Source organism: Saccopteryx leptura, chromosome 5 (assembly GCF_036850995.1).
Source record: "Saccopteryx leptura isolate mSacLep1 chromosome 5, mSacLep1_pri_phased_curated, whole genome shotgun sequence".
NCBI classification, from domain to species: domain Eukaryota; kingdom Metazoa; phylum Chordata; class Mammalia; order Chiroptera; family Emballonuridae; genus Saccopteryx; species Saccopteryx leptura.
The window spans coordinates 80,784,045-80,798,555 of NC_089507.1; the positions used below are offsets into that span (position 1 = coordinate 80,784,045).

The 14,511-nt window shown below is 41.8% G+C and overlaps 1 protein-coding gene across 4 annotated transcripts in view; it reads left to right on the forward strand.

Annotated features, from left to right (window-relative positions):
- Positions 1 to 775: 775 nt before the first annotated feature.
- Positions 776 to 14,511, forward strand: part of RAP1GDS1 (Rap1 GTPase-GDP dissociation stimulator 1) — a 153,123-nt gene continuing 139,387 nt past the window's right edge. For all 4 annotated transcript variants that reach the window (XM_066387293.1, XM_066387295.1, XM_066387296.1 and 1 more), the window contains exon 1: positions 776 to 985. In XM_066387293.1, the coding sequence (XP_066243390.1) occupies positions 982 to 985 (4 nt within the window). In that variant the 5' untranslated portion in view covers positions 776 to 981. The remainder of the gene's footprint in view (positions 986 to 14,511) is intronic.

The following is a 14,511-nucleotide window of genomic DNA, read 5'->3' on the forward strand; positions in this document are numbered from 1 at the left end:
ATGGCTTCTCAGGCGTCCTCCAGGGAGTGGAAGGCCACGCCCTTCAGGAGGGAGAACAACACTCCCCTCCCACCAAGAAACGCTGGGCTGGTCACTCTTCTGTTGCCCGGACCTCTCTGTTTTTAAACAAGTCACAGCTAGGACGGCCGGAACTGTCCCACTGATTATGCCTAATAATAAGCGCCCTCCCAGCGGGCCTACAGGCTGCTCTGAAACCGGGCGTCCCCGAGCAGCTGTCTCCAGAGGCGATGGTCTCGCCGCCTAGGCATCCGTCCGAGCTTTCAGCGCGGCCGCTCAGCTTCCCCACCGCCCTGCGGCAGCCCAGCGTCTCCTCCTTCGGGGAATTCCCGCCAGTGCGGCCGGGATGTCCCGTAATGAACACGAGCCCGTTTTCGGGGTGTGGGTTGGCGAAGTCGGGGTAGTAAGCGATGGGCGAGCAGGATGGTAGTAATTCGGCATTCCGTACCGCGGTGCACGGCCTTCTATGAGCCCACCCTCCGCTCCTGGGGCAGCCACCATCGAGTCCTTCCGCGGCGGCTGCAGCCGGGCCGCAAACACACGCCCACCCGCACGCTCGGATTCGCTTGCCACCAAGGGGGGGGGAAAAAGAAGGGAGGTACTGAGCATGCTCGTTGAGGAGGGCGGGGCGCCCCGGCCGCGCGTCGGGGCGGGCGCTCCTCTGGCCGCCTGGGCGCCTCCGCCGCCCGCCCGCCCCAGCCGAGCCGCGCCCGCCGCAGCCTGCGCCCGGCGCCCCGCCCCGCCCCGCCCCCCGCCGCTCGTCCCCGCCGCGGCCGAGCCGTCTGCAGCAGCAGCGGCAGCGGCTGGAGCGGTAGCGGTAGCAGCTGCTCCTCCCCGGCGGCCGCCCCCCGCGGGTCCCTCCCTGGCTGCGGGAGAGACAGAGGTGGAGGGAGGACACAGCGCCGCGCCGCCCGCACGGAGACCTTCGCCTCACCCTGCCAGATCCTCACCCTCGGGAGGAACATGGGTAAGTCACCCTTCCTCCCCCGTCATCGCCTGACATTTTTCTTTCTCGGATTGTTGCAGGGTGGGAAGCATTTCTCGCGCAAAGTTGCCAGATTTCTCAATTCTCCGGGTGTGAGACAGAGGCTCTACCTGCGGGAAGAGTCGGCGCACGCGGAACGCACGCCGGGTCCGTGGGCTGGGAGGGTCCCGAGCGCAGGGTGGGTTCGGGTTCGGACCGCGAGGCGGGACCGCCGCCCACCCCGCCGCCCCGCCGGCACCTCGCCGCCTCGTCTCGTCTTCGCGCCCCCCCCCCCCCGGCCCCTCCTCCATTCTTCCTGCCCGAGCCGGTGGCGGGGCAGCACGGAGCCTGCCTACAGGGCTGCATCCTCTGCCCCAGCCGCCGTTCTCCGGAGGCCGCCCGCTTCCTTCCCCCCGCGTCGACGGGGCTGCGAGCTCGGGTCGGACCGCGAGAAAGATCACTTCGCCTAACTTCCCTGGCGGGGCGACCTTTCCTCGTCTTGGGGGCGCTCATTCCGAGGCGGGGAAGTGTGAGCAAGTAGTTTGTGAGGGTGATTTTTACCACCTGCACGGAAATTATTTTATTTGGGGGAGAGCGGACAGCCTCATAGGCTGAAAGGATGACTTGTCAGAGGCCACGAAGAACGTGAGGAACGACGGATAGAGCCACTGGCTGTTGAATTAGCGTTGGTGACTACAATGTGCAAATACTCCTGTGCTCAACCCAGTTACTGGGTTCTACCGCTTGTTTGCTGTAGCAGGAAACTGCACCGTGTTACCAAACCTGCATTAGTTATTATTTGTTCCCAGCTTCCCCTGCCTAAATCTGGTTTTAATGAAATATTTAAATGCAAATACATTTTGTAAAACTACATATAATTTTTCCTAAAATTTTTTTAATTTGTTGCTTAACTATTAAGTTCACTAATTACAAAGACGTGTGATGAATCTGTAATATAATTAACAGCCAGAAGTTGTTTTTTTTTTACAGAATAGTAGCAATTTGGAATACTGTACTTCTTTCTGCATGTTCCCCAGTTTGCTTTCACTCCTATCTTATCATAATTTCCTCTTTTGAAAATGTACTCCATTGGCATCTGTCAACTCGGACTTTTCCCAACCCTCTGTACAAGTTATTTTAAGCTGAAAAGAGTGTGGCCCTTTCATCTGCCACAGTATTCAGCATATTCAGCGTTAGGTCATGGCAACTCAGAATCTTCAAGGAAGTATCTAAATCTAGAAATGGTGTGGATGGAGCTTACTTTAAAAGCAAATGCTTCAAGGTTTGATTCAAACCTTTGGCCATATATCTGGAAGAAGCCAGTGTTGCAGGAGGAGGTGGTATGAATGGAAAATGAATCTAGGGCCCTGAATTTTATTTTGTTTAGTATTTTTCTTTTAATATATTACTGGTATGCTGTACAAATTTCTGTAAAAATTGGGTGGCCCATTTAGATGTACCTAGCTTTTCTCTGGGAGTAGAATTTTAAGTAAATATTAAAATAGATTATTGAACACATTGTATCTTCTCCCTTGAACATTATACAAAAATTCATCTCAATTATAGGCCACACAGTTTATCTGTAAAATACATTTCCCCATGTTTCAAGGTGAGCTTAAAAAGAAAAAGTCTGTTTAATTAAAATTTTAAACATGTCAAATCAGTACCTTTTGGATGAGAAAAATTCAGTTCTGTTGCAGTACTAATGAATAAAAATAATTAAAATAAATGAAATTATGTACTCAAAAAGAGTATTGCAAGTCTTACTTGATCTAAAAAGGTGAAATAAGAACTCATCTCTTATTTGAAGCTTCTCAGATAACTCTTTGATTAAATTCATCTCTCTTCATAGAGCTCTGTTTCTGCCTTGTTGGGAGCTTTTAGCACTTACATAATCAGCTTTATAATGGAGCTGTTTATGTGTGTGTTGTGCGTTTTATGAGTTTCAGAAGATGAAAACTATGTCCCCAACAGTGCTTTCCACACAGTAGGCATTCAGTAAATCTTTAGTGAATTTGTTTAAGTTAAAACCTCTCTATTATTTTTACTTGTGAACTTGGGAGTATGGGCTCTAAACAGACATTTGGATTGGTAGATATTATGGAGGTGTGGAGGAAGTGAAACAGAATAGTATAATTATACATCGACTGCTCCTCTAAAAAAGTTGGGTTTTCTTAGCAGTATGGGTTTTAAGGCAGCCTTCAGACAAACTGTTTCCTTCCTCACTATTGTTTTCAATGGTAAAACCATTGAGTGATCACTAAATACATACAATAATGTGAAATTGAAACCTTGGAAAACAATTTTATTTTCTGAGCGAAGGAAGTTTTTATAACTATTCATGTACACATAAAAAGTGAAGGGTATTCTAACTAATGTTGGGGGCAAATCACTTTTTAATCTGTCTTTACAAAAAATAAATAAGATGATTTTTAAAAAAGGTATTCTCATGGCAGTGATTTTTCTCCATAAGAAAGTGAAGGAGACTTCCTATATAAGTTTATGGACCATGCTATTATTTTGTGTATCTACTTTATTATAAATTCAACATATATTTAATATTTATTCAATGTCAGCCCCCTGCAATGTCCTGTACTTTATTATAAATTCCACATATACTTTAATATTTATTCAATGTCCTAAGGAAGGACAAAGATGAATAAGACATTCCTATTTCAAGTTGCTTATAATCTAACAGGAAGGATATGACATACCCAGGTAACCATAGTAGAAATAAAGTATAAGTGATATGAAAAATAGCTTTGACATGTATTATGGAGTCAAGATGGAGGGAAGATTTTAGAAAAATGATGTTATTTGAAGCAAAGGTTGGGTAAGCTTCTGAAAGATACAAATGAACGAAGAGCGTTAATCAGATTGGGGATGGGAAGAGAGAAATGGCATCAATGAAGATAGAGAGGGAATCTTCAAGGAGTTTCCAGATATGATTAAATAGCCATGTTTGGCTAGAGCAAGAGGTAAGAAAATGTGGGTGGCAGGGATGAAAAATATTAATAGATAAAGACCAGACAATGGGGGACTGTAAATGCCAAGCTGAAGAAGTTTTTGGATTTGACTTGTCTACTGAGCGACTATAAAATATTTTTTATGTAGTGAAGTGATGGATCACATCTGTGGTTTAGAAAAATTAATCTGTCCATTGAGTGCAGGATGAATTAGATGAGAGATTAGAGAGTGCTTCAGAATATGATTGTTGCAGTTTGGTTGAAAATATTTAATAGCCTGAGCTAGGCTCAGGCAATGGTAATAGAATATTGCAAATAAAGAACAAGATTTATTTGGCAACCAATTAAATATGGAATTGAGAAGGTAGTCACACATTGCCTTGGCAGTAATGAGAATTTGGAATCTATTAATATATATTTAATCCATTGGAAGAAGAAACATGAGTAGGCAATTTTGGATCTTTTAAGTTAGGTTTTTTGGTGTGCCATTTAGATTATCTGCTTCTTAATGACAGGTACTTTTCACATTAGGTTTGAATACATTTCTAACACTAGTGTCTGGCACATAGTAGCTATGCTGTAAAAAATTTGTTGACTGACTAAAACTACGTACAAAGTAAGAGACAGTTGTTTTCACTTTTAAGAGGATTCCAACTAGATATCAAGAATTCTGCTGTGATATTTGAAGTTAGGTGGGAGGATGAGAGTCAACCAAGAAAAAGAAAAGTTGTCCAAGGTAAGAATCTTGAGGAATACCCCGTGATTAGGGACAAGGTGTGAATGATTTTATGCTGAAAAAGACAGATGTAGGCATGAGTAAAAGACCAGAATTGGCCTATAGTTGTTTTCAAGAGAAAGGGAATGGTCAAAAAGTTACTTGCTTCAAAATAGTCAAAATGATTAGGACTGAGAAAAGGCTCCAGCTTGATGCGGTTTGGTTAGTATATTACCCGGTATATATAGTGTGTCCGTAAAGTCATGGTGCACTTTTCACTGGTCACAGGAAAGCAACAAAAGACGATAGAAATGTGAAATCTGCACCAAATAAAAGGAAAACCCTCCCAGTTTCTGTAGGTTGATGTGGCAGCATGTGCGCATGCGCAGATGATGACGTAACACCGTGTATACAGCGGAGCAGCCCACGGCCATGCCGTAGAGATGTGGACGGTACAGAGGAAAGTTCAGTGTGTTCTGTGGCTTGCTAAATTTGAATCCGTGACCAAGGTGTAACGTGAATATCGGTGCATTTATAACGAAGCGCCACCACATAGGAATAACATTACTTGGTGGGATAAGCAGTTGAAGGAAACCGGCAGTTTGGTGGAGAAACCCCGTTCTGATAGGCCATCAGTCAGTGACGAGTCTGTAGAGCAGGGGTCCCCAAACTTTTTACACAGGGGGCCAGTTCACTGTCCCTCAGACCGTTGGAGGGCCGGACTATAAAAAAAAACTATGAGGCCCTGGCCGGTTGGCTCAGCGGTAGAGCGTCGGCCTAGCGTGCGGAGGACCCGGGTTCGATTCCCGGCCAGGGCACATAGGAGAAGCGCCCATTTGCTTCTCCACCCCTCCGCCGCGCTTTCCTCTCTGTCTCTCTCTTCCCCTCCCGCAGCCAAGGCTCCATTGGAGCAAAGATGGCCCGGGCGCTGGGCATGGCTCTGTGGCCTCTGCCTCAGGCGCTAGAGTGGCTCTGGTCGCAATATGGCGACGCCCAGGATGGGTAGAGCATCCCCCCCTGGGGGGCAGAGCATCGCCCCTGGTGGGCGTGCCGGGTGGATCCCGGTCGGGCGCATGCGGGAGTCTGTCTGACTGTCTCTCCCTGTTTCCAGCTTCAGAAAAATGAAAAAAAAAAAAACAAAACTATGAACAAATTCCTATGCACACTGCACATATCTTATTTTAAAGTAAAAAAACAAAACGGGAACAAATACAATATTTAAAATAAAGAACAAGTAAATTTAAATCAACAAACTGGCCAATATTTCAATGGGAACTATACTCCTCTCACTGACCGCCAATGAAAGAGGTACCCTTCCAGAAGTGCGGCGGGGGCCGGATAAATGGCCTCAGGGAGCCACATGTGGCCCGCGGGCCGTAGTTTGGGGACCCCTGCTGTAGAGGCTATACGGGATAGCTAACTAAGGAGCCCTAAAAATCTGTGCGTGAGCCCACATCGAACTGCACTGAATAGGTATGAAACTGGGTGAGTTTTCCTTTTATTTGGTGCAGATTTCACATTTCTATCGTCTTTTGTTGCTTTCCTGTGACTGGTCAAAAGTGCACCATGACTTTACGGACACAACTGTATTTTAAAAAGCAGCTTTAAGAGGGGTGGTAAATATGGAAGTCAGTTGTAAACGCTAATTGATAATGAGTAAGTGGAAATAGAGTTTACTGTGTATAGTCATGCTGTATTCCTTGCCCTGTATAAAGATCTGTAAATTTACATAAATTTCTTTAATATTTTAAAGATGTGACTCTTTATATGGAATGACATGTGCTGCTTTCTCATCTGTGAATAATTTGTAATTTTAACATAGTGCCTCACATTGTTTTGACATGTTTTGTGATTTAGTATAGTAACTTTTATTTTTGCAGTATCTGTCTTGGAGACTGAGTTTAAGAAGGGTTTTATAATTTTACATGGCATTATGCATGAAGGATATTCTTTTTTTTTGTATTTTTCTGAAGCTGGAAATGGGGAGAGACAGTCAGACAGACTACGGCATGGGCCGACCGGGATCCACCCGGCACGCCCACCAGGGGGCGACGCTCTGCCCACCAGGGGGCGATGTTCTGCCCCTCCAGGGTGTCGCTCTGTTGCGACCAGAGACACTCTAGCGCCTGGGGCAGAGGCCAAGGAGCCATCCCCAGCGCCCGGGCCATCTTTGCTCCAATGGAGCCTCGCTGCGGGAGAGGAAGAGAGAGACAGAGAGGAAGGAGAGAGGGAGGGGTGGAGAAGCAGATGGGCGCTTCTCCTGTGTGCCCTGGCCGGGAATCGAACCCAGGACTTCTGCACGCCAGGCTGACGCTCTACCACTGAGCCAACTGGCCAGGGCCAGGATATTCTTTACTGATGAATGATTTTATCCCTTTTTATTTACGATTAGTCTTTGTGAATTTGAAATTTCTCTAGTTATATGAAAGCCTCTAATTTTACTCTTAATTGCTGGAGTCTTGTTTTTCTCTGTAAAGATGTATTTAACAATATAGATGTCTTTTTTTCCTTGTATTTTTTTTAACTTTTTGTTTGTTTTTTGTGTTTTTTTTCTTACAGAGACAGAGAGAGAGTCAGAGAGAGGGATAGATAGGGACAGACAGACAGGAACGGAGAGAGATGAGACCCATCAATCATCAGTTTTTCGTTTCGACACCTTAGTTGTTCATTGATTGCTTTCTCATATGTGCCTTGACTGCGGACCTTCAGCAGACCGAGTAACCCCTTACTCAAGCCAGCGACCTTGGGTCCAAGCTGGTGAGCTTTTGCTCAAACCAAATGAGCCCACGCTCAAGCTGGCGACCTCGGGGTCTTGAACCCGAGTCCTTCCGCATCCCAGTCCGACGCTCTATCCACTGCGCTACCGCCTGGTCAGGCTTTTTTTCTTGTATTTTTAAGTCCAAGAATGCTTTCATGGATAAATAATAAAAAAAAAGTAAAGTAATATTTTAACTTTGCAAGTGAAAGTGGAGTGATAAAATATTTTTGCAAGCTGGTAATCACTAAAATTATTTTTTTTAAAGAGCATAGATGATAGATTGACTAGTTCAATAATTTTTTTTTATGTTGGAATTATAACTATTTTGTATATGCCTTTTTTTTTCTTATGAGAGAAATGCTAAATTCACTAGCCTTGGGAGACACCTGTTCTGGAATCTCTTAATACTATTATTTGGAAAGGGATAATAACTTTAATTCACTTTGAGAACCATAGAGTTTTAACTTTCACAGTAGAATGTTGGAACTTCTAGGTGCCTTTGGAGAAATACTGTGATTGCTCTCTCTAGAGATTCCAGATCACCTGACTTTGGACTTGGTGATTTTGGAGTTATTGCTGGCACCACAAGAGCCATAAGAATTACCTAAAATTTTAATATCCACTTGTGAATGTTAGGACGTTGGGAGAAGGAATATCTACTCCTTTGGGAACTCCATGTTAATATTAGATAACCAAATGTTTGGATAACTGTAAAGAAAAATTTTAATTTAAAATATTTTCCTAGACATTTAACTTGGCAAATACCTTTTTTGTGTGTGTGTGGAAGGAAAAGCAATAATAAATGGAGATATCAGAATAAGTTTTAAAGTCTATTTTGGTTCTATGATTCTTTGAAACTAAACCTTGAAATATACTCAGATTCATTGATTTTTTTTTTCCTTTTCTTTTTCTTTTCCAAGTGAGAGGAGGGTAAATAGAGAGACAGACTCCCGCATGTTCCCTGACCCTGATCCACTTGACAACCCACCCTCCCATGCTTGCCCACCTGGGGCTGCTCGCAACTGAGCTATTTTTAGTACCTGAGGTAGAGGCGCCACTGAACCATCCTCAGCATCCAGGGCGATGCACTGGAAGCAATTGAGCCATGGCTGCAGGAGGGGAAGAGAGAGAGAGAGAGAGAGAGAGAGAGAGAGAGAGAAAGAGAAAGAGAAAGGGGAAGGGTGGAGAAGCAGCAGATTGTCTCTTTTCCTGTGTGCCCTGACAAGGAATCGAACCCTGGACATCCACACGCAGGGCAGATGCTCTACCACTAAGCCAACCAGCCAGGGCCATTGCTGTCTTAAATATGTTATAATCATCTCTATATAACTCGTTTTTCTTTGTTATTGAAGGGTAACATGTACTTGAGGTGGCAACTTAAGGGTTCAAATGAACTTGTTAGCTTTGTCTAAATAGAGGGCCTGAAATACTATTACTTATCCTGGCCAAGATATGGATACTGGATTTAAATTTCAGGATAATGCAATTCTCTCACTGAATCTATATACCTTTTGCTGCTAGAAGCCTTTTAGGAGTTAAAACTGAGAATTAAAATAGTGACAAATGGAAGTGGTTAAATGGAGCTGCTAGCAATGGTTGGTTGTACTCATAAACTCCAAAGTCCTTCTGACTTTTTGTTCACAGAATGAGTTTTTTCCGTATGTGCTCAATATCTGGCCTCTTCTCTAGAGACTGTTTTTGCTCAACTTTGTCCATTTGTTGGGCGGATAAAATATATTATGCTCACTTTGTTAAAGATGGCGCTGCCCACATGGAAGCCCGTACCCCAGGTGATATTAATGTGTGTTGGGGGCGGGCTGTGAGCTGGCAGGATCCTTGAAGCCTGGGGCTTGGTTTTCGGACTAAGCCTTTCCCACCCTTTTTGATGTGGGGTGGTGCAATCCCATCATGCCCCAGATAAGTGACTTTGTATTAGAGACTTCCCTATTTTGTATATTGGATTAAAGGTTTTGATTTCTACACTATAAAATGGGGGCAGAACGGGAGCTTGCTGTCTTAGTTCCTGAGATTAGCATTAGAGCAGAGCAGTGAGCAGAGAAGGGCCACGTGGAGGAGGCCAGGAGAAGCAGCCAAGATGGTGGAGTGTTGAGTGAGAGGCCAGTTTTTGTGCAGAGTTTGTTCAGGGAGAAGGAAGGAGATGGGGAACAGAGGTGAATAAGTCTGGTGGGCTAGAAACCTTTGATTCTAGGAAACTCGGATAAGTCAGTAGCTTTGTGAGCACTGATTGTAAGTGGGTTTTGGAGCCCAGTGTGTGTTTTTACTTGCCAGCCAGGTGCAAGCTAGGATTAAAGACTATGGCCCGTCAGTTTTTGGCTCCTTTGTTTCTTTACCGACTGTCCGAATCCAGTGCAAATCTGCATGGGCCAGGCGGCTGTGATGGTTGGTGGCCTTGTATACTGGCTTTACACCATTTTAAAATTTTAACTACTATTTATATACTATTGGAGCCTAATTTGCATATTTGGACTATATCTTTATATGTAGTAGATTACTAAACATCTCTACACACATAGTAATTCAAACACATTGAGCTCAAATTGAATTTATTGTGTATTTTTTAATAATTATAACCAGAGGTGTGCTTGTTAATATTTAACCCAAAACGCTTCTCCAAAAGTTCATATTTGTGATTATTGTTGATTTCCTGTAAATGCATAGTTGGGAAGAGATGAGATATAGCATGCCACTATATATAATGTATATATATAGACAATAACCTCATGAGAAGAGATAATAGTAAAAGTGTGCTAAAGTAATTAGTGATAAGTTTTGAGCATTACCTCATACTAAGGTTTAATGTAACATTTAATTTTAAGTTTATATAGTTTTTCAATAATGACTATTTTAACAACTGTCTCACAAAGTTTCTGAAAATTTAATAATCATATCTCAAGGATTGGCACAAGGGGGCTTCCCAGTACATCATTGGATTAATAGTTTCCATTTTTTAGGAATTATTGACATCAGTTATATTTCACTTTATAGCTTTTTTCATATTTTTTAAAATTTAATTTTAAGTATGTGACAATTCTGTGAAGTGACACTTCCCCATTTTATTGACTCTGAGCGTTAAATAATTTATCCAAGGGGGATGCAACTCAGTCTCTAAAATGCTGTTAAAAGGACAGCTGTTCTCAAACTTCACCTTGCATAAGAACCACCTGGAAAACTTACTGGAAAAAAAATGACTGCGCCCACTCTCAGAAATTCTGATTCCGTAGGTGTGGGGTGTGTCAGTAATTTGCATTGTCAAGACATTTTCAGATGCTGCTGCACTTTAAATAGCACCACCCACTATATAGCAGAAGTATGCAAACTTTTTACATAAAGACCAGTTGATAAGCATTTTAGGCTTTCTACAGACCAAGAGGCAAAAATCAAAGCTATTACATAGATAAAACAAATTATATATGATGAGAGAAAACAACTATTCACAAATTTGTTCTTGCTGAAATTGAAAATATAACATTAACACTATTTATTGCAAGATAGGTCTATTTCTGAAAACACTAATTTTTTTTTTGAGATAGCATTTTATTTAATTGGGATTCAGTTACCTTATCATCAAAATTGATTGCAGATTTTTATTTCTTAATACAGATCTGTAATGTGATTTTATTCACTTTGTCTTGGAAATATGTTTTCACACAGTTAAGTATTGCCAATAGTCCACAAGCATATTATTTTAATGAGCATATTCATTGTATGGAAGGCATTTATAGAGTTCATTAGATGCTTCTCTCAATATTTGCCCTTTAGCATGCTGTTACATTGTAGATTAACTACTTCTAATTGAAAGTTAGGTAGAAGTTCCTTAAATGCATAGTTGAATGTATTTTAATATATGGAGTTTCTTTTGCTCTTGAAACAAGGTCTGGAAAACACTGCTGAAACCATAGTTGAGCTTGCAAAATATGTCTTTCATATTTGAATGTGTATGGATATCTTGCTTTTTTAACTTTTGATGGCACAAAAAAGTGTATAAAGCAGATTGATTATTACTTGTGATTGAAACAGTACTGTCAAAATGACTTAACATAGTATGAGTTTCCCATACAAGTACTGTTGTCTTGATTTTCAGGTCAAATTCTAGGAAACATCAAAGCTGCCTCAAAATCTCGTTCTCAGAGCCATTCATTGTTAGCTAATAGTGGTTGAAGGCTTTTTATTTTATTGTTCAGAAATTTTAATCTCACCCTTGAGCTCAAAAAAATCACAGTAAAACTCTACAATATCTAAGCCATTAAACTGCTGTGTTATAGGGCAAGTCTGGATACTTGTATTTCGTATCAGAGTGCACAGAACTGACAATGGTTATATCTTGAAAATGAATGAAGTTGATACTACTGGTTGGATAATACAGGATAGTTTTAAAAATTTACAATACTTGTTGATGAGTAGTATAATGAAGAACTGTAGGCTTTAAACACCTTACATTTTCACAAGTTTTATAAATTTATTCAAATAAGTCTTTTTCTATTCCTCACGTATTTTTACCATCATCATTTGTAACACATCTTAGCAGATTCCTCTTCAGGTTGTACTGAATTTATCTTTTCTCAACTTCGAAAATATTTTTGCCTATTGCTGTTCCATGCAGACTTTTTAACAGGCGAATTCTTCAGTCACTTCATGCTCAGTGTTGACTTACTGAAAAGTACATTAGCAGTATTTCACACATATTTGTCAGCTCATCAAGAACCATGACAACCCTCAAAATACTTTACGTTATTTTTTTTAGTTGAATATTGATATTGCTTTCAGGGTCCTCATTTCTTCAAGCAACTGTTTTCACTGAAAGGCTAATCTTAAACGAGTCCTCCTTGCCCCCACAATATTTCTATGGTTGCCGTAGTTAAAATACACTATAATTAACTCACCAGGAATAAGCACCTTTCCTTGCTTAACTAACAAGTGAGCCACACAAAAACTTACTTTGCAGCTTTCTTTTTCTTTCTTTGTCTTTTTTTTTGTGCGTGTGCATGCGTGTGTGTGTGTCTGTGTGTGTGTGTGTGTGTATGTGAAGAAATTCTGCTGTGATGAGATACTTTGTTTTAAATGTTCTAATTTCTCTGATGATTACTTTCCTGTGGATTGTGAATGTGATGAATGCTTAGTCTGGTAATGATAGGTGTATGTTGTACTTTTCTAGCATGACTATAGTGTCATTGCATGATATAGTGGTTTTCATCTAATTCAGTAATAAAATTTAGGCAGTCTCAGGATTATCAACAAGATAGGTTTTGTGGGTTTGAAAGTGTTTTAAGTGTTTATATGCACAGAAAGGTAAAAATAAATACTATGTTAAGACAAATATCTGCCTGACCTGTGGTGGTGCAGTAAATCAAGTATCCACCTGGAATGCTGAGGTCGCTGTTTGAAGCCCTGGCCCTGGGCTTACCTGGTCAGAGCACCTATGAGAAGCAACTACAAGACAATACTTCCTGCTTCTCCCTCCCTTTTCTCTCTCTCTCTCTCTCTCCTATGAGAAGCAACTACAAGGCAATACTTCCTGCTTCTCCCTCCCCTTTCTCTCTCTCTCTCTTTCTCCCTCTCTCTATCTCTCTCTCTCTCTCCCTCTCCCCCCCGCCATCTCCCCTTTTCCCCCTCCCTTCTCTCTTCCCCTTCTCTCCCTCTCCCATCTCTCCCTTCTCTTCGCTCTCTTCCTTCTTTCCCCTCTCTCTCTTCTGTCCTTTCCCTTCTTTCCCCTCTCTTCCCTCTCTAAAATCAATAAACAGAATCTTAAAAAAACAAAACAAAAATGACAAACATCTAAGTTGCATTTAATAGGTGAATGTACCTGTTCTTACTTACATACAAATTCAACTTCAGAACAGACCTACAGAAACTCTCTCATTCACAACCTGGGACTGTCTGTAATCCATATACCACTATAAATTTATGACATTTAAAGTATACTTTTTTTTTTGACATCATGGTGAAAAATGAAATGTTGTGGTATGACCATATACATCAGGGGTCGGGAACCTTTTTGGCTGAGAGAGCCATGAACTCCACATATTTAAAAATGTAATTCCGTGAGAGCCATACAACGACCCATGTACATCACGCATTATCCAATAAAAATTTGGTATTGTCCCAGAGGACAGCTGTGATTGGCTCCAGCTACCCACAACCATGAACATGAGCGGTAGGAAATGAATGGACTGTAATACATGAGAATGTTTTATATTTTTAACTTTTTTTTTATTTTATTAAAGATTTGTCTGCGAGCCAGATGCATCCATCAAAAGAGCCACATCTGGCTCGCGAGCCGTAGGTTCCCAACCCCTGATATACATGGTACTTGAAACTCTGAACAGTCACAGCTGTGTCACTGCCCTTGGTAATGCTTCAAGCAGCAGTGTCCCGCTGTCAGAGTGCCACATGCTTTTTCTGTTTTAACCACTCAACTGTCATCATAATGTGGACACAGGTAAACAATACATAAAGGAATGATAGCTCTCAACTAATTGTATGGTTTAATTTCCACAATAATTTCTTAAGTTTAGAATACATAATAATTTTCAAAAAGTAATAAAAGCTAAATATTACCACAATTTATATACAATTAATAAGTATATAATTCATATGCTATAAGAGAAATCTCAGAAACTGCAAAATCAAATACTTCCTAGAGCCAGATAGATAGAATGTTATTGAGGGATATGGTTATCAGTCGTATTTAAACTGATTTTTTTTTTTTTTTTTACAGGGACAGAGTCAGTCAGAGAGAGGGACAGGTAGGGACAGACAGGAACGGAGAGAGATGAGAAGCATTAATCATCAGTTTTTCATTGCGACACCTTAGTTGTTCATTGATTGCTTTTTCATATGTGCCTTGACCTGGGGGCTACAACAGACAGAGTGACTCCTTGCTCGAGCCAGTGACCTTGGGCTCAACCTAGTGAGCCTTGCTCAAACCAGATGAGCCCGCGCTCAAGCCAGCGACCTCAGAGTTTTGAACCTGGGTCCTCTGCGTCCCTGTCCGACGCTCTATTCCTGCGCCACTGCCTGATCAGGCTCTTTTTAAATTTTTATTGTTAATTATTTCTTTTTATTTTGGCCC